The sequence below is a fragment of the Podarcis muralis genome, chromosome 1 (genome assembly GCF_964188315.1).
Source record: "Podarcis muralis chromosome 1, rPodMur119.hap1.1, whole genome shotgun sequence".
Taxonomy (NCBI): Eukaryota; Metazoa; Chordata; class Lepidosauria; order Squamata; family Lacertidae; genus Podarcis; species Podarcis muralis.
Genome location: NC_135655.1, coordinates 92,371,218 through 92,389,474, shown reverse-complemented (window position 1 = coordinate 92,389,474; position 18,257 = coordinate 92,371,218). Strand labels below are relative to the sequence as shown.

The window sequence follows — 18,257 nt, the reverse complement described above, 5'->3', positions numbered from 1 at the left end:
TATAACTTTTACTAACATATCAAATGCATGTTTCAAATGTGAAATGTCACACTAATATTGCAATATTAGATTGGCTCAACCCTACACACAGCATAGAAAATGACTTCACTTCCATCCTGCCGCTGAGAGCCTGGAGGAGTTGCTAGGTGAGCCAGCAGAACTGCTTTTGGCTCCTGCTCCCCTAGCCTACAGGCATCAATGCCAATCATAAACAAAGAAAGAAAGTCTCTGCGGTACAATCACTATTATACCTGCTTTCTTCATAAAGTGTTTTTTTAAATAACAACAACAAAAACCTAAAATATTGGTATATACTACCAATAAAACAGTATTTAAACCACCATCAATTTGGATGCCTGCTTACATAAGTCTTTGGGAGCATGCGTAATACATAAACACCATCCCAACATTTAGTAAGGCACCAGCCATAAATTAAGCGATACAATTCATCCACAGTCCTGACGTCAATAAAAAGTTGACCTCTGGACTGGTAACGATGATCTAAAATATACTAACCCGAAGGGGAGAAAACATTTCCTTGTAGGATTAGCAGAGAGCAACTGCAACAATGAAAGGCTGTGTTCTCCTCACCGTTGTATGGTTTATCTTCTGTATAGAGGCAGGTAAGTGGCAACCTTTTCTCTGAAAGATGGTTAAATACCAGTTATGTGGGTGGGATAAACCCATTGTATTTATGGGTTCCTTTCCTCTTTAGAAGGACTGAATTTGTCAGCTTCTGCATCTCAATTATTAATCCATGATCTATGAGTGGCAGTTGTGGTGATTTGCAATGAAATCCGATTTCTTTCTTCTTTTTTCAGTTAACTGTTTTGTGTTTACCACCTCTGCAGCTTTAGGCCAGAACTTTGCCTTTTAAGTAACTAGCTAAGCAATCCAAAAGGGTTGTACTTCTGACTATATGGAAACACCCCACCTCAACCCCAGTAGAATAATTATAATTATAATTATAATTATAATTATAATTATAATTATAATTATAATTTATTATTTCCCCTGCCACTCTGGGCAGGTTCCATCAAAATATTAAAATACAATAGTCTGTCAAACATTAAAAGCTTCCCTAAACAGGGTTGCCTTCAGATGTCTTCTAAAAGTCTGGTAGTTGGTTTTCTCTTTGACATCTGGTGGGAGGGTGTTCCACAGGGCAGGTGCCACTACCAAGATGGCCCTCTGCCTGGTTCCCTGTAACTTGGCTTCTCGCAGCGAGGGAACCACCAGAAGGCCCTCGGCACTAGACCTCAGCGTCCGGGAAGAACGTTGGGGGTGGAGACACTCCTTCAGGTATACTGGACCGAGGCCATTTAGGGCTTTAAAGGTCAGCACCAACACTTTGAATTGTGCCCGGAAACATACTGGGAGCCAAGGTATGTCTTTCAAGACCAGTGTTATGTGGTCTTGGAGGCCGCTCCCAGTCACCAGTCTAGCTGCCGTATTCTGGATTAGGTGTAGTTTCAGGGTCACCTTCAAAGGTAGCCCCACACAGAGCGCATTGCAGTAGTCCAAGCGGGAGATAACCAGAGCATGCACCACTCTGGCAAGACAGTCTGCAGGCAGATAGGGTCTCAGTCTGTGTACCAGGTGGAGCTGGTAAACAGGAAGGTCTTTTCTGCACATGATGTAGAGGGAAGTGAGGGGCAGATGGGGTTGTCAGACAGGGAGGGTAGCCCATCTAGGAGAAGGAAAACTCTGATCCTAAACCTCCACTGCCTTATGGGATATCTTCAGAAGAAGAAAAAGCTAAGGAGTGAACCCTACACAAATCCAGAGTGGAGTCCCTAAGACGGTTGGATAGAGCCTTGTATGCCTCCTTCTGGCAACTCCTGCAGCTAAGCTGGTGCCAGACGTATTGCTCTCCTTGCCTTTGGGCTACATCTGCAAAGCCAAGTCTTGTCATCTGGGCAGCCCAGGACCTCCATATACATGCCCAGGCTTCTGCTCTGGGGAGGTCACTTCAGTGCTGCTAATGCAGAGGTGTGACTTCACCACAGGAGGCACATTGCAATGTCTCTCGAGACAGAAGGAAATGAACAATATGTATATAGGCTCCAGTTGTAGCTGCATGCAACTAGTAACCGCATAAGTGACCCCAGGTGACCCCAGATGGTACTGTGCATTGTTATCTGGATTAAAAAGCTACATGCAGTCAGTTCAATGGGACCTGGAAAATCATCAGAATGCAGATAGGGATGAGAATTTTCACCTGTGGCAGTGATGCATGCAATAGCCTCCTTCTAGGGGGTAAATCTCCTTTGCTGGAACAGGTTAACAGTTTACAACAGGCACTTCACATCCAAGTTATGTAACAGAACTACTATACTGCGAATGAAGCTTTATCTTTTCATCCAGTTTGAAATTTGGCTTCTCAGGTATTTACATTGTCCAAATTTACTTGACAATAATATTGATGTCAGCTCTTGTGAGTTTCAGTTTTAGAGTTGTAATTTGCATGATGAAAAAGAGAGAAACATTTGTGTAAAAAGCTAAACAAATTTCATGAAAATGGACAGTGTTATCTTGCTTCTTCTCCATGTCCTGTGAAAAACCTCACAAGGCTGATTTTTAAGACTACATAGAACTATGCACCTTTCTCTCCAGTCTTTTGTATTTTGATAATAAGTGGATAATTGTTGTAAGCCACTTTGTGGAAAGGTGGTTAAACTAAACTAACTTAGTGTCAGTCCAGTAAAAATGGCCCATAAGCAAACACAGTGGTTCTCAAAGGGTGTGGTGTGCCATAATATGGTATGGTATTAGAATAATTTGGGGAATATACAACCAGAAACAGTATCCACACCTTTCTTCAAGAGCATTTGCTATTTTTCTACAATTAAGGGCTCCAGGAAGCTGAACAACTGACATACAAAGAGACATTGATTAAATCCGAGCCAGGTAAAAGTAGGAGAGTTTACATTATCCATAAGGCCCCATGGTAATTTTAAGCAGGTGAAGCCACTCCCTTGTCTGTGTAAATAGAAATGTTTGGTGGGATTCTGCCTTGAGCCTGTGCAGCCTGGCTTCTTCTTAGCTTTCCTCTACTAGGAAAACTAGAACCTTTGGAAGCAAAGTGCACTAAGGAAACACTCATAAATTGGCAAGGAATCTTTGTTCTCCTGGTAACATTATATAATAAGCACTTGTGAAATAAAGGTGAAGTCCGCTTCTCCAGACAGTTGCTGAAAGTTATTATTAGCCACTGAAGTCACATGTGTCTCAATGGATAATACAGGGTCCAGGACAAGGAATACACCCAACTGTATAGCTGAATCTTCATGAAAAGTGTAAATCAGCTAACAGGGACCATGGCAGAAAATTCCCATTTTCGGGTCACTGCCCTGGGATATTCTGTAGACTGCAGTACCATGAGTTAAATTTCTCCAGATGATCTAAGTGACCTTATAGGTCTATACAGGGGCAGGCAAACCTTCAGACAAGTTAATCCTGAGTTGTTCAGGGCTTTATATGTTACTAAAAAGACATTGAACGTAGCCCAGCAACCTTGTTTTATGATAAGAGACACCATTCATTTCCTTAACAGGAGTAACAGGAAATACAGTTAGAATGTTTACATCATCCTTGTGTGCCAATATCAGATTAGGAGATCTCAGTTTGTTTCTAGTTATAAACAGGTATCATGTGTTTATTAGTCATTCTTCTTAATATGAGTATAATATAATTGGGTGTGGTCTTGCAGAGTCTCTTAACTATATAGAAGAAGAGAAGAAGAGTTTGGATTTGATATCCCGCCTTTCACTCCCCTTCAGGAGTCTCAAAGCGGCTAACAATCTCCTTTCCCTTCCTCCCCCACAACAAACACTCTGTGAGGTGAGTGGGGCTGAGAGACTTCAAAGAAGTGTGACTGGCCCAAGGTCACCCAGCAGCTGCATGTGGAGGAGCGGAGACGCGAACCCAGTTGCCCAGATTACATGACTACCGCTCTTAACCACTACACCACACTGGGAATAAAGTCAGGGCACACTGAGAAAAATGTGTCTTTTTAAATAATAATAAAAAATATTGGAAGGAAGGAGTCTGGTTTTAATAGCCCCTTTGATAAAATGTGTCACAGTTCCCTTGCAAGTCAGACTACTGGTCCACTCAGCTCAGTATTGTCTATAGCAGTGGCTCTCCAGGGTTTCAGAAAAGATCCAGTCAGATGCACAGCAGAAATGTGATATTTGATCAGCTTTGTTACTCGATTCTGAGGTGTCAGTTGTGGGTGAGATAACATCTGATCAGTTCCGACTAATGTCCAGGATACAGAACTTTCTACCATTATTCATTCTTTCATACGCTTCCATTTTGATTATTGAAATTTACTACTCTTTGTGGAACTGTTCTGATTTGTAACCTGCATCTTGTGCAGAATTCTTAAGTCCAACTTTTAATGGAGGCAGCCTCAGAGCGTGTACAACTCCTTTCCTTACCAGGGGTGGCTGTACTGATGCTGAATTTTATACTGAATCACTGCTGAAAGAACACACTTTACCCTGGATAAAATCACACTGAGAGTCTTGAAAATAACAAAGCCAGGTTCATTACAGGATAGTATATTCATTATACTTGATAGGAAAGTTATTTCTAGCTAAGATGGAAATATACGAGGAGCAGGAGGGCACACAAAAGATCGCTCCTTTAACAAGCTAAGAATTAAGAAGTAGGAAGTAGGAAATGAGCTGCCTAGCACCTGAGATCAGCACAAGGACAGTCTAGGAAAACTGGAAGTTCTTCTCTATCTAGCCTCTTCATGCAGGTATATTAGCCTATAGTGCAAGCTGAGTTGCACCCCAACATTTTCAACAGCCTGCTGAATGGCTTCCAGGACTAGTTCAACAGGGTGGTTTTATCCTCCAAAGCCGCAATGGTCCTGGGCTCCACATATCTAGAGGAAGGCCACATATTTGCTTCATCTACTGTACTACAGTTGGGCAGGCTGTACTTTAGCTCCCATCCTTCTAAACAGGGGAGTTCAACATGTGGCCCTTGAAGTCTTTTTAGTGGCCCTCAGCCACTGTGATTTGGGAAGGAGGCATGAGGGCTCTGGCAGGGTCCCAGAGTCCTCCCACCTCCTTCTCAAGGCCTAGTTTGTGCTTTCCCAACTTTGGGAAGCAGGTGAGAGGGCTCTAGGACCTGCCAGAGCCTCACACCTCCTTTCGGAAAGGCAGCACAAGGGCTGGGAGGGGCATGTCAAATTTTTGGCCTTGTTCTCCCCCTTGCACGACAAGGCAGTGTGTGGCTTGTGGGTTCTGTGTCTAAGTACACCTGTAGCGCACTTAATATGAAAAGTTGGGCCAACCTATTCTAATAGACTAGGTAGAGTAGCTGCTTTGCATGCATCTCTAGGTAAGGCTAGGAAAATGCTGTTGCCAGTTAGCATAGAGTAGACAATATTGAGCTAGATGCACTAATGGTCTGATTCAGCTTTTGCATCTCATTTGGAAATCAAGGACCCAGAGTCTGGAGGAAGAATGGGGAGGCACACAATGCCAGATGCTTGAAGTCCAATGTGAAGTTTCCACAGTCTGTGTTGATTTGGGGAGCCATGTCATCAGCTGGTGTTGGTCCACTGTGCTTCATTAAGTCCAGGGTCAATGCAGCCATCTACCAAGAGATTTTGGAGCACTTCATGCTTCCTTCCAAAGACGAGCTTTATGGGGATGATTATTTCATTTTCCAGCAGGACTTTGGCACCTGCCCATGCTGCCAAAAGTACCAAAACCTGGTTCAATGCCCATGGGATTACTGTGCTTGATTAGCCAGCAAACCCGCCTGACCTGAACCCCATAGAGAATCTATGGGGCATTTCCAAGAGAAAGATGAGAGACATGAGACCAAGCAATGCAGAAGAGCTGAAGGCTGATATTGAAGCTTCCTGGTCTTCCATAATACCTCAGCAGTGCCACAGGCTGATAGCATCCATGCCACGCTGCATTGAGGCAGTAATTGATGCAAAAGGGGCCCAAACCAACTACTGAGTACATGTGCATGCTTCTACTTCTCAGAGGTCCAATATTGCTCTATTTGCAGTCCTCATTTTGCTGATTTCATTTAATATTCTAATTTTCTGAGATTGTTAATTTGGGGTTTTCATCAGCTGTATGCCATAAACATCACAATTATAACAAATAAAGGCTTGATATATCTCGCTTTGCATGTCATGAGTCTATCTCATATATTAGTTTCACCTTTTAAGTTGAATTACTGAAATAAATGAACTTTTCCACAATATTCTAATTTTTTGAGTTTCACCTGTATGCTTCCTATGTTTCTATGTTTTTGTACATCTGTCCTGGGCATGAAATTTTGAAATATAATTTGTAATTGAGTACTATTTGTTTTCTACATATTTAAATATTTGGGTGTGTGTTTTTTTAATTATTTGATAAGTGTTTTGCAGTTTGTCTATTTTAGACTGCTCCACAGTCTATTTTTTTTTGTTTTGAGCATTATTTTGGAGTGAAATATTTTATAAATACATTTTAATTGAAGTACGGTCTGGCTCTTACACATGACAAGGCCTCAGGCTCACTCACCCTCCAGTATTGCACACAGAGCCTTCAGTGAGAACTGTGGCCAATGTGCATATATATGTACATAAGTAGACCCCACTCTGACAATCTGTCCACTCCTTTTCCTTAGCATATGTATCACATGGGACCAGGGCCTCTTCATACAGGTGTTTACATCCAGAGGCTCTGAAAGTGCTGCCTGTGTGGTAGGAGTCATGCAGGCTTGAGGCCCACTCCCGCAGCCCACTAGAGACAATATGTACGGCCTAAACACTGGACCACAACTGTGAACCAAAACTCCACTATGGCCGAAACAAACGACACTACATTAATTATTCTAGATTTGAATAAGTGTACTTGCTTATGACAGTAGTTCTCTTACTCTTTCTGTGAGTAATTGCTATTTGTTGTTTAGATAGATAGATAGATGATAGATAGATAGATAGATAGATAGATAGATAGATAGATAGATAGATATAGATTAGACGCACAGAGATGTGGTGCTTTTCTCCCCTTTATTTGTTTTACCTTCAGGAGTAGCAAATACCACAGCATCCACAGAAACACCTAGTGCCTCCATGCCCACAGAAACATCGAGTATCTCCACACCCACAGAAGCATCAAGTGTCTCCACGCCCACAGACACATCGAATGTCTCCATGCCCACAGAAGCATCAAGTGTCTCCACGCCCACAGACACATCAAATGTCTCCACGCCCACAGACACATCGAATGTCTCCATGCCCACAGACACATCGAGTGACTCTACACCCGCAGACACATCGAGTGACTCTACGCCCACAGACACATCGAATGTCTCCATGCCCACAGAAGCATCAAGTGTCTCCACGCCCACAGACACATCAAATGTCTCCACGCCCACAGACACATCGAATGTCTCCATGCCCACAGAAATATCAAGTGTCTCCATGCTCACAAACTCAACGGATGCTCCAACTTCCTCAACTGCAACTGCAGGAATAGTAACTACACCAGGTAATCATTACACAACTGCTTCCTGGTCTTTTTTGTTCAAAATAACCAGACACTAACTAAATTGCAAAGCATATTGTATAACAAGATTGTCTGCTTTCGCGACAGAATATTTCCCCCTCTTCTCCCCGCCCCCAGGCACTGTCAGGAGGTCCTACACACGAGTAGGAGTCTGGCAGAGACACATGCCTGACTGGCATGTTCTCTCGCTCCTGGTTGTTCATTTGGGAGATTCAAAATCTTTCTCCAGCCCAAACATCACAGCGACTGATACCTTAGAGGCATCAGCACACTTCAGGATCAGCAGAGTATAGACAGTCAGCATACAGACTCAGTAGCGCAGCATTTTGGCTAAACTACATTTATTTACATATACACACTCGGAGCATCATAACTCAGTTCCTTCCTCTTCAGTATCAGACAGCAAAGAGAAAGAGCAAAGGACAAATGCCCTACATCACGGAAACACAGTAATCCAAACATCCTGTCTCTGTCACTTCCCACAATGTGGAATGAAAACATACACCGTCATGTGATATAAACAATCCCATGACTGCAACACGGGAAAAGAATCCTAACAGACACATCCCCTAAATCTGCTTGGGGTGTGTGTGTCATACAGCTCTTTGGAGCAAATATGAGGGTGGTGAGGGTATGTACAGCGGAGGAGAGAGGAGGAAGCCCCATTGTGTGCTCTCAATGGATCTGCTGGGCTTTATAAGTTCTACTAATGTATAATCTATAAGTAGGGGTGGAAATCCTTGTTCTCATTATGGTTTTCATTTTAGGACCCCCTACTTGTGCTGACCAACCATGTGAATACGCTGCTGTATGTATTGATCTGTTCCAAAGCTTTTCATGCCAATGTCCTTATGGATTTTATTATATGAACACATCAGGTTGCCAGCAAGGTGAGTTATGCATTTATTTATCTCTTGTGTGGCTCTGTTCAAATGAATAGAAATGCTTCTGTTACGATGCTTCTGTTTTAGTGAATGCTGAACATGTCTGAAGAAAACACTAATATGCATCCATTCACAAATGCCTAGCATTCTCTCTCTTTGTTAACACAAATCCTAGAATCATTAATTTTTTCCTGCTTCTTGTCTAACCCAGGACAATATATCCTTTTCAAAGCAAGCATACATTGACAAATTGCAAGTCTAGCATGTAGCTACAGCTAATAGAGGACTGATTTTCCAGACGTTATATGACTAATATAAGATCCATTGTAATTTTAGGCAAAATATTTCCAGGAGAATTCACTCTGATGCAACCATATGATCAAGCTATGGAAAATATTCAATCTGAAGTTTATGCAGCTTTGTACCACAATGTCACCAACATTGTAAGTTTCTTTCATTGTATATCCTCTTTGTTATAAACTAATGCTCTACATCTTTTTCTTTTAAAGACATAGGTGCATATAGATATTTCTTGCTATTCATAGATATATCAGAGCGAGTATGATTAAACTGCATAGAGAAAAAATTCACTGAGGGTGCTTTTTGACATACACATTATAACCAGATTTTGTCTGCATGTGCAGATACTACTTTTATTTAAACTGACATTTTCTCCTATAGTTGAGAAACAAGTTTGTGTAATGCAAGCTTACTTAATACCCAGAAAAATGCCACTTAATAATTGTATTAAAATGATACTCTTGTCTACAGCCTTGTGATATATCTCAGCTATTTCCACACATAAAAAAACTCATTCGAATTGCCTTCAAATTTGAGGGCCAGTTTGTACCCAATCAAACCTAGTGGTTGTAAGGCAAGACTGATTGGAAGTGGTTATGAAGTTCTAGAAAATAAAGGAAAAGAAGAAGGCCAAGGGGTCAGGACCCACAATTCCTTTTAAAGAGCCTGTTGCCCCTTCTCAAGATGTCTCTGGGCCATGCCAAAGAAGGAAGCCCTGGGAACACTTGATCCCTCTCCTGGCCATGGCAGAGACTGCACTGCCCCACAAGCCAGCTCCCCCTTTGATTATTCACTTGGCGATTGACTTGATTGGAAGAGGTGATGAAGTTCTGAAATGGTGCAAACCTCACTATCAATTTATGCAAGACACCACTGAACATAAATAGTGGGGAAACTAATCCAATGGGCAGTTCAGATATGTGCGTAAATATCAGTTTTATTTTTGCACATACATTCTGCTGAATTTTTTTAATCATTTAAAACCTGTGTGCTTCCAGAGCAGCAGTTCCAAAACTCTTTTCTCTTGATGCACCACTTGTGAGTTGCACGTTGTACAAATTGTAATGCACTACGCTAGATGCAGTATGATTTTAAGTAGTGTTTCCTTGCTTCTTTTATGGTATTGTATTGGCATTTACATTCCATGGAATTCAAACTCTAATACAATAAAACACAATATAAGAAATAAAAGAAGCAATACAAATAAAAGAAACAATATGATATAATTTAAAATCAGTGTATGAGTACATCTGAATGAAGCTGAATGGTGGTCCGTTTCTAGAGCTATCATCATAACATCTGTGAGTTACTCAGCAACTCCGTTTGCATTAAGCAAAACCATGGTGAAGCAGGGTTTGTTGTTACATGCAAATGAAGTTTATTCCCAGTTTTTTTTCCTACCTTGTCCATCACATCTGAAAATAAATTTGTAATATGGAGGCAAGAGTGGAAATGAAAGAGTACTGCCTTGGGAAGCATGTAGAAGAATGGGTAAGGGGATTGAAGACATAAATATATATTCCACTACTTAGAGCTCCACACAAGTGAGCTCTGTAAATGTTTTATCTTTGCTCGCAATGTGTCAGTTGCCATTTGTAAGAAGTGGCTTGCTGGCTAGGGTACAGCCTCTACGCTACCTTCCTGGTAGTTGTTTACTGCAAGCAGTAGTATAGTGTTCTCGGGCTGCACGGGGTTGAAGACCCGTCACTCGTTCTGTAGCAGGCTTCCGGCCTCCAGCACCCTAGAGGTGCCCAAGCAGCATGAAAGGGAAACTTTTAAGCTACTGTTGGTTCCAAAAACTAAGCATTCAAGAACACTTAAAACACAAGGTGCTTCTGCTTCAAGAGATTGGTGTGCAAGTTCTAAATAAAACCTACTGTCTAAAAAAATTAAAACTTAGAGCAAAACACCAGACTATAGAAACACTCAAACAATGTTCAGAGTCCAAATGCCTTCTAAAATAAAAACCATTTTAACCTGAAACTTTGCAGCGACTGTGCCTGCCTGATTTCTATAGGGGGTTCCATAGAGTTGTGCCTACTGCATTGGAGGCATGACTCATTACTGACACGACTCACAAGTTATGCTTCTGGTCCATGGGAGTCCTCTGAGAAATAGGGGAGTGGAAGGGGTACATGGGCTACTGCTTTGGGATTCAGTTTTGCACTTGTCATTTTCCCCTCATCTGTTTTTCTATGTTTTCTGCCTCCTTTAAACTGAACCTTATTTTTATTCATGTTTTACAGTTCAGTGAAATATTCAAAGATGAGAAAAGTTACCAGGAAACAATCATTATAAGCATAAAGTAAGTATGGCAAGTTTAATATATACATAGCCAGTAGGGCCTTCAACAAAATGTTGCAGTGTAGAATGTTCCTAGTTAGGATTCCAGCTCATGCCCTTTTCAAGGATATGCCTTTCTGTCCCTCCCCACCCCCACCCCCCGGGTTTTCTGGTTTTCTATCTCGGACTGTCAGCCAGTATTTTGAGGCCAGTAAGTATGCTCAGTCTTCATCAGACTCTCCACCGCCCCACAGTTAGGGTTCTTTTCCTAAACATTTTTTTTGCACTTTTGCAAATCTTGGGAGTTTCCCCTATCCTGCAGATACCTCCCTCTTGGGCTTGGATGGTGCCATCATTTTGGCTACATAAGGAGCCACACTTGGAAGAATCAAGTTTGCTAGTACTCTAGAGCAGTGGTTCCCAATTAGCTAATTACTGAGGACCCCCGTTTTTCAAAAGCCAAGCCACCAACTCTCTACTTTTGAAAATTTTGATAACTCTATGGTAGTTACCTGGGCAAAGCAATTTTTTGAATAAAATGTGGGGTAGCCCCTCATAAGGCATCATCTAATGAATAATATGTTAGGTCACTTAGCTGGTGTCTACAATAGTGTTTGGGTGGACCAAGGGCATAAGGTACCCATATATATATACTCTCTCTCTCTCTCTCTCTCTCTCTCTCTCTCTCTCTCTCTCTCTGTGTGTGTGTGTGTGTGTACACACAGAGTATATTGCTAATGTATCTCTAAGATATGTATATACATTTCAGACGATCTACACAAGCATCAAAAAGGCTGAGTAAAGCTGAAGCCGCAAGCAACGTCAGCATTACGTTAATCAATTTGTTTGATATAAACACAAAAGTAACACCTCAAGCATGGATGGAGAAGGTTAATAGTTCACATGCCATCAAGTTCGATCGGAGTAAGTACCGTACTCTTTTCAGAATCCTTACATGATCCTACACCAGTGTTATTACTAAGTAGTCTATAAAGAAATCCCTATCCCCAAAGTGCTCCTTCTGCTGAATGGAATGCTCTCGTTCCTCCTTTCTCTTGAGACCAAAGTCCCATTCTTCACAGTAGTAGATACCTATTACTTTAATTGCTGAGATGAACTGCGACCAGTCAACCAAGTCCAGCCTAGCAGAGATGTGTGAATTTAATTCTTCCACCTCTTAGGGAGGGCATTAAAAAGCAATAGCACCGAGTTCATTTCCTGCCTATATATATAAAAAAAAACCAACCCCAAGTTCTTCCTGTTGGTTGGGATAAAGTAATTGTACTGTTTCTGACAGTTACAGAATTATACTGCTGCTGCTCCCTATAGATAAGTTTTTGCACCCCAGAACCCCAGTTGCTGCTGTTCTATAATTCCCAAGAGCATGCCAGTGCTGTTCTCAAGCCAAGACTTTCTGTGACAGAACCTGTTTTGCTGTCTAAATTATTACTATGTTAATAGTAGTTTTTAGTGGGTATGTATGTGAGATCTTACACAAAATCTCCTGCTGCTCTCAGTTGTACCAGAAAGTTTCAATCTTAATCTGAGAGTTAAGTATCTTTCCTATATTTTCACTCCCAAAGCAGTATATTGTTAGATGTTTTACCTGAGGTTTGGAGTACATATAATTGACATAGTGACAGGCCAAGGAACAGTAAACAGGATGAAGGCATCTACTGGAACAATGTCTTTGACACATTGGTGTGTTGTCAGACCTTGCTAGCTCCAAGATAGGGTCACATGGTCAGAAAAGCAATCAAAATGGCCACATCTGTGCCAGAGGGCAGGCACTGAGTCAGATGTATGAGGATCAAAGAGCCAGAGGCAAATGTGAGGTCACAGCCAGGAGAGTAGACAGACTACTGTCTACAAGTTGCTCAGGCTGATAAACTGGCTTGGCAGCCAATGGTTTATTCTAATTTGCTTGACAAGTGAAGCTCAGAGGGTACTCTTTTCCAAAATACAGCCTAACTTGCTTGCTGCCCTAGAGCACAGAAAATACTGGAGACTAATTGCTAGTGACCAAAGTTTGAAGCGCCCTGCTTGCTGCTTTACATTCATGCAGATGCTGTGTACATGAGCTCTAGAGGCTCTGCCCCACCACAGCTGTAGGCAGTAGCAGTCAACAGGACAGCACTGCTCACCAGGCATCCTAACACTGAGTGTCACTGATAGTTCCTGAGATGGGAAGATAGTGAGGATATTAGGAAGCCAGGTGAGCAATGCCACTCCACCCCCCACCCCAACCACCAACCACTACTGACTGAAGATACATGTGCCAGCTGCCCTTGTTAATTGCTTCCTTCCTTGAAAGAATCCGCTGTTAAGTTGTGCTTAACATATAGAAATAACTGTTGCTGAAAGTGATGTTGCTCTCTCTGCTGTTGCACTCTGTTTTAGATCTATCACAGTGTGCTGTTTACGGCTGTGATGGAAAAACTACAATATGCAGTGACACAAACAGTGATTCTCATCCTACCTGTGAATGTCGTCCAAGTCTTGCCAAGATGAACCCTGAGGACAAAGCTTGTTTACGTAAGGGCTTATCACAGATGTGTGCACTTTCTTTCTCACCCTTCTCATCTCTGCTTTCAGCCGTCATTCGGCTCCTTCAGACTACCTATTTATTGAGCATTCATCCTGAATTGCACCCACCCTGAATATTTTATCCCATAGCATTTCTCTTACTTTCCCCCTTCCCTTCCTTTATGTCTTGGGTTTATAGCTGAATTTACAAAGCTGTTTATTTCGTCTTCCCAATTTCGCCCTACATATTCATTTCCAGTGGAGTATAGCGGAAGTTGAGCTCTCCTTTCCTTGTCATTTGCTTCCAGAAAAAAAAAAAAAAAAAGTTTGCATCCCCCTTAACCTGGAAATGTTTCACACTGTGATTTTCCTGCCACATATTTTGTGTTTGTGCAGCAAGTACTTTTGACTTCCATTGGTACGGTACAATGCTATATTTGACTATCTCTCGTTTTCCACTTTCAATGCAGTTTGCAAGTCCACTGAGTGCTCTCCAGAAAAGAATCAACACTGTATTATGACAGCGGAAAACATTCCAGAGTGTCGGTGCCAGCCTGGTTTCCAAAAAGAGGGTGACAAATGTCAGGAGTAAGTAAAAGGCAAATGGAAGAGGGGGTATTTTACTATGCTTCTCCCTGGCCTTTCCCAAAGCAAGAGTGGGAAATCTCAGGCCCACAGACCAAATGCAGCTGTTTAGGTCTTTCTGTCTGACCCTCGGGATTCTGCCCAGGCCATACCTGTCCCCAAACAACGTCTCTTGCTCCTCCCACTTTTTGCTTCTGGCTCTGCCTGCCACTGGCATGTGGGATGAAGCCTTTGAACTGGAAATGATTCTCTACTCCTGCTCTAAGTGCTTTTATGTTTTGCTACAGGGAGGATAAAGATGTGAAGGCACGGGGTTGTGCTGAGGAACACCCCCCCCCCATTTTTCCATTCCCCCCAATTTGTTACTGAAAGGGGAAAAAATGGGGGGCACAGAAAATTGGAGGGGGGTTAATTAGAGTGGCAGTGGCCTCTTGAGGCTGTGATGGCCAGAAAAGGTCATTTGGGCTATAGAAAGACAAATGTGTCAGTCCCTCTGTTCTATTTCTTCTTGGTAGTTATTATCACCATATGGACAATCCCCATATAGTTTGGATGTCATGTGCAGTAGTCACTTTGTGTAACTTTTTCTTTGTTTTTAGGTGTGCTTTTGGCTACTCTGGGGAAGACTGTAAGGAAGGTAAGCATGAATTTGGGGTGGTTTTTATATAAAGCCTAGAGCCATTATCAGCAAGTTGAGCAGAGTCCATAGTAACAGAATTAGGACAATGAATTCACAGCGATAAATATACCTTTAATTTAATTCAGTTTGTGTTTAAAGGCAAACTTCCTGAATTTGCATGTTTCAAAACAATACGTGAACTGAAACACAGCTATCCTTCAAAATTCACACTTCTCTGAATTTTGCAGTGATGTTTTTGAGCTTAGTAATGTGTACAATAACACATGCATTAGAGTAAATTGTACATATAAATGCCTATATTAGAGAAAACAACATACAAATATGCATTATATTGAGGAAAATAGCTTGCAAAAATGTGTATATTGGTCAAAACTACATACAAAATCCTGTTCATTAGGATAATTTTACACTAAAATGCCCAATAATTTTCATAATTAGATTTTTGAAATCCCACACAAATTTCTGGAGATATGTGGAGAAGGGAATTTAAGATTGGAAAAATGAGTACATGAGAGAACTGAAAGTTGACAGATTTGTCCATCCCTAGTTCTGAATAGCTGAATGTTTTCATCTTATAAAACATGTTATGTATATATTGCAAGAGGGTCATGTGTGCAATTAAATAAAATAAACAACTATCTGACTCTTAGAAGACTTCCGAAGGCAGCCCTGTTCCGGGAAGTTTTTATGTTTGATGTCATATTGTGTTTTAATTTGTTGGAAGCTGCCCAGAATGACTGGGGTAACCCAGTCAGAAGGGTGGCATATAAATAACAAATCATCATCATCATCATTCTCTTTTCAGTTTACCTGGCAGCCCTCGTAGGAGTATCTGTTGCGTGTGGAGTTGTTATTATAGTCTTAATTGGAGTGCTCATCTACAAAGTAATCAGGTACAAATGGCGGCTCTTTGAGTTGTCTGAATATGCGTAATGGTAAAGTTTATAACACTGGGTGGCCACTTGAGTCTAACTTAAGGTTACCAGGCGTCCCTGTTTCCTGGGTACAGTCCCCGGATTTACAAATCAGTCCCCATACAAAATCCATTGAAGTTGAAAAGTGTCCCCAGATTCATTGAAAAAAAATCTGGTAACTTTAGTCTAACTTCTCCTATTGCATTTGTATCAAAATACTATAAGAGAACAACTTGGGTTTCCTGATGGGCACAGGCCTACTCCTGTATCCCCAGTAGCAGCTGTCGCCAAAAATACTCATTTATCATCTTAAACTGATACAATCAGCTGCACCCTGCCTGGCCATTGTTTTGCGTGGCAGCACTATTTGTGATTATTCATTATCACTCATTTCAGGAAAGTGTCCAATTTGCATTTTTGGGAATTTGTTGTTGTGTAGTTGTTTAGTTGTGTCCGACTCTTCGTGACCCCATGGACCAGAGCACGCCAGGCACTCCTGTCTTCCACTGCCTCCCGCAGTTTGGTCAGACTCATGCTGGTAGCTTTGAAAACACCATCCAACCATCTCGTCCTCTGTCGTCCCCTTCTCCTTGTGCCCTCCATCTTTCCCAACATCAGGGTCTTTTCCAGGGAGTCTTCTCTTTTCATGAGGTGGCCAAAGTATTGGAGCCTCAGCTTCAGGATCTGTCCTTCCAGTGAGCACTCAGGGCTGATTTCCTTCAGAATGGATAGGTCTGATCTTCTTACAGTCCATGGGACTCTCAAGAGTCTCCTCCAGCACCATAATTCAAAAGCATCAATTCTTCGGCGATCAGCCTTCTTTATGGTCCATCTCTCACTTCCATATTTTTGGGAATACAGGAAGGCTAATCAGGGTATGGAAAAGACCAAGATGTGTTCATCTTTTCCTTCCTTCTTCCTTCCTTCCTAGAAGAAATAAAGAGCCTTCACTTGAAAGAAGGAGCTTGCTACAAAACGATTATTCAACCACAAGAGAAACTCCTGGAAATGGCTCTTACAGCAACCCTGCTGTAAAGCAGAGGATGTTCCCAAGAGTCCAAGCTGGAAATCCTGCAGAGGCACCCAGCACAACCACAGCTAACCAAGGAGGCAATTTGCGTGAAGCAGGCGCAGCAAACAAGGCTTATGTTCCTGAGCGGGACTATGATGACGACAATGTAAGTGGCTGCTTTAGTAGAGATTCATGCTGCTCATTTCTAATGCACTGTTGCGCCTTTCACAGTTCCGGATTATTATTACGGCTACTACAATTCCTTTCTGTACTATTTTTCAGCACAAAAGTCCCTGCAGCGGAAAACAACCTATTACAACAAAATATACAATAGAGTAAAATAAGTTGCCATAAATCAATCAGTAGGTAAAACAATATAAGATAGCAAAGCCACAACATGGGGGGGGGGGGAGAGAGAAAGACTTCACAAGCTAGAAGAATTAAGGGTGCTCTCACCCATCTACCCACCCTAAATATTTGCCCATTGATTCAGTTTATTTTGTAAACTGCTTAGAAACTATCTCCCCTTTTCCCCCAAATTGCAATATCCCATCTCCTTGAGCTGTTTAGCTATTGCTGGAACCTGAGTGATGGCTGCAAGAACTACAATATCTTCTCTCTTTTTCCACTGTTGCTTGGACATTTGCTTTTCATGCAATGGGTCAAAGAAAAGAGCCAGAGGGTTAGCAGCTCTTGCTCTGGAAGCCTTGAATGGTTGACAGCATTTGTAACTGGGAACTGAACTCTAATGGGAAACTCAACACCCAGCTTCCTTAGAGCACTGATCCCCTGGACAGATTCCTGCCTTGCCTTGCCTCTGATATTGGCTCTTGCTGTGGGACACCTAGTGAATTTGGATAACTAGTGTTGAACATTGCAGTTCAGGTAACAGGGGAGATAATCTTAATAACACAATTATAGCAATAAAAGTGATACTTAATGAAGTATTTGTGGCTTGCTAGCACAGAACTAAATTTTAGCTTTGAAATAGTTGAGGTGTGACTAGTGGAAGGAGACAGAACAAGCATGTTTTGTAATATATATGGCTAGGCAACAGAACTCTTGTGACTGCATCTATACCTGTTAAATTATTTTCCTTTTTTTTTTTTTACATTGTTTAATAGAATCCCTGGCTTGAAATGTCATCAAGAGACAGATTCTGAGTCCAGCCATAAGAGACTGCGGATGTTTGTGAATGTGAGCCAACACACGTTTCTTCTGAGAAGCCAACACACGTTTCTTCTGAACCACTTTGTGACACTACTGTTTGGTAATTAGAGTGCTCACAATACAGAAGAAGAATCCTGCTAATCACTTCTGAAGGATCGACATGCCACCTAAATGGCACTAGCTCTAGTCTCAGTCCAGAGAAAGGCTGATTCGTTTCTTCTTGTCTTTTTTTAAAGGATTATTTTTTTAGTATTGTTTTCAACAAATATTACCTGTATCTCTGCCTTAGAAACTAGGTGAACAGTCCAGGTAACGCAAGTTGGTGATGTGACCTCTGTAATGTACTATTAATCCTTTTAACTCGGTATATATCTCCAGCAGCATGCTTAAGCACAACGCCCC

General features: G+C 41.7%; 1 protein-coding gene across 2 annotated transcripts; it reads left to right on the top strand.

The window, feature by feature from the left end:
* The first annotated feature begins 465 nt into the window (after positions 1-465).
* MUC13 (mucin 13, cell surface associated) lies at positions 466-18,215 on the top strand. 2 transcript variants are annotated; one of them, XM_077935114.1, is made up of 12 exons: positions 466-623; positions 7,062-7,523; positions 8,309-8,431; positions 8,762-8,868; positions 10,972-11,030; positions 11,778-11,932; positions 13,409-13,543; positions 14,005-14,122; positions 14,719-14,756; positions 15,565-15,652; positions 16,608-16,851; positions 17,810-18,215. In XM_077935114.1, exons 1-12 carry the CDS (start codon positions 569-571, stop codon positions 17,846-17,848), a joined length of 1,623 nt encoding a protein of 540 aa, XP_077791240.1. In that variant the 5' UTR covers positions 466-568; the 3' UTR covers positions 17,849-18,215. The 2 variants fall into 2 exon arrangements, with proteins under 2 accessions (XP_077791240.1, XP_028599535.2); XM_028743702.2 differs by having other exon boundaries at positions 16,605-16,851.
* The last annotated feature ends 42 nt before the right edge of the window (positions 18,216-18,257 follow it).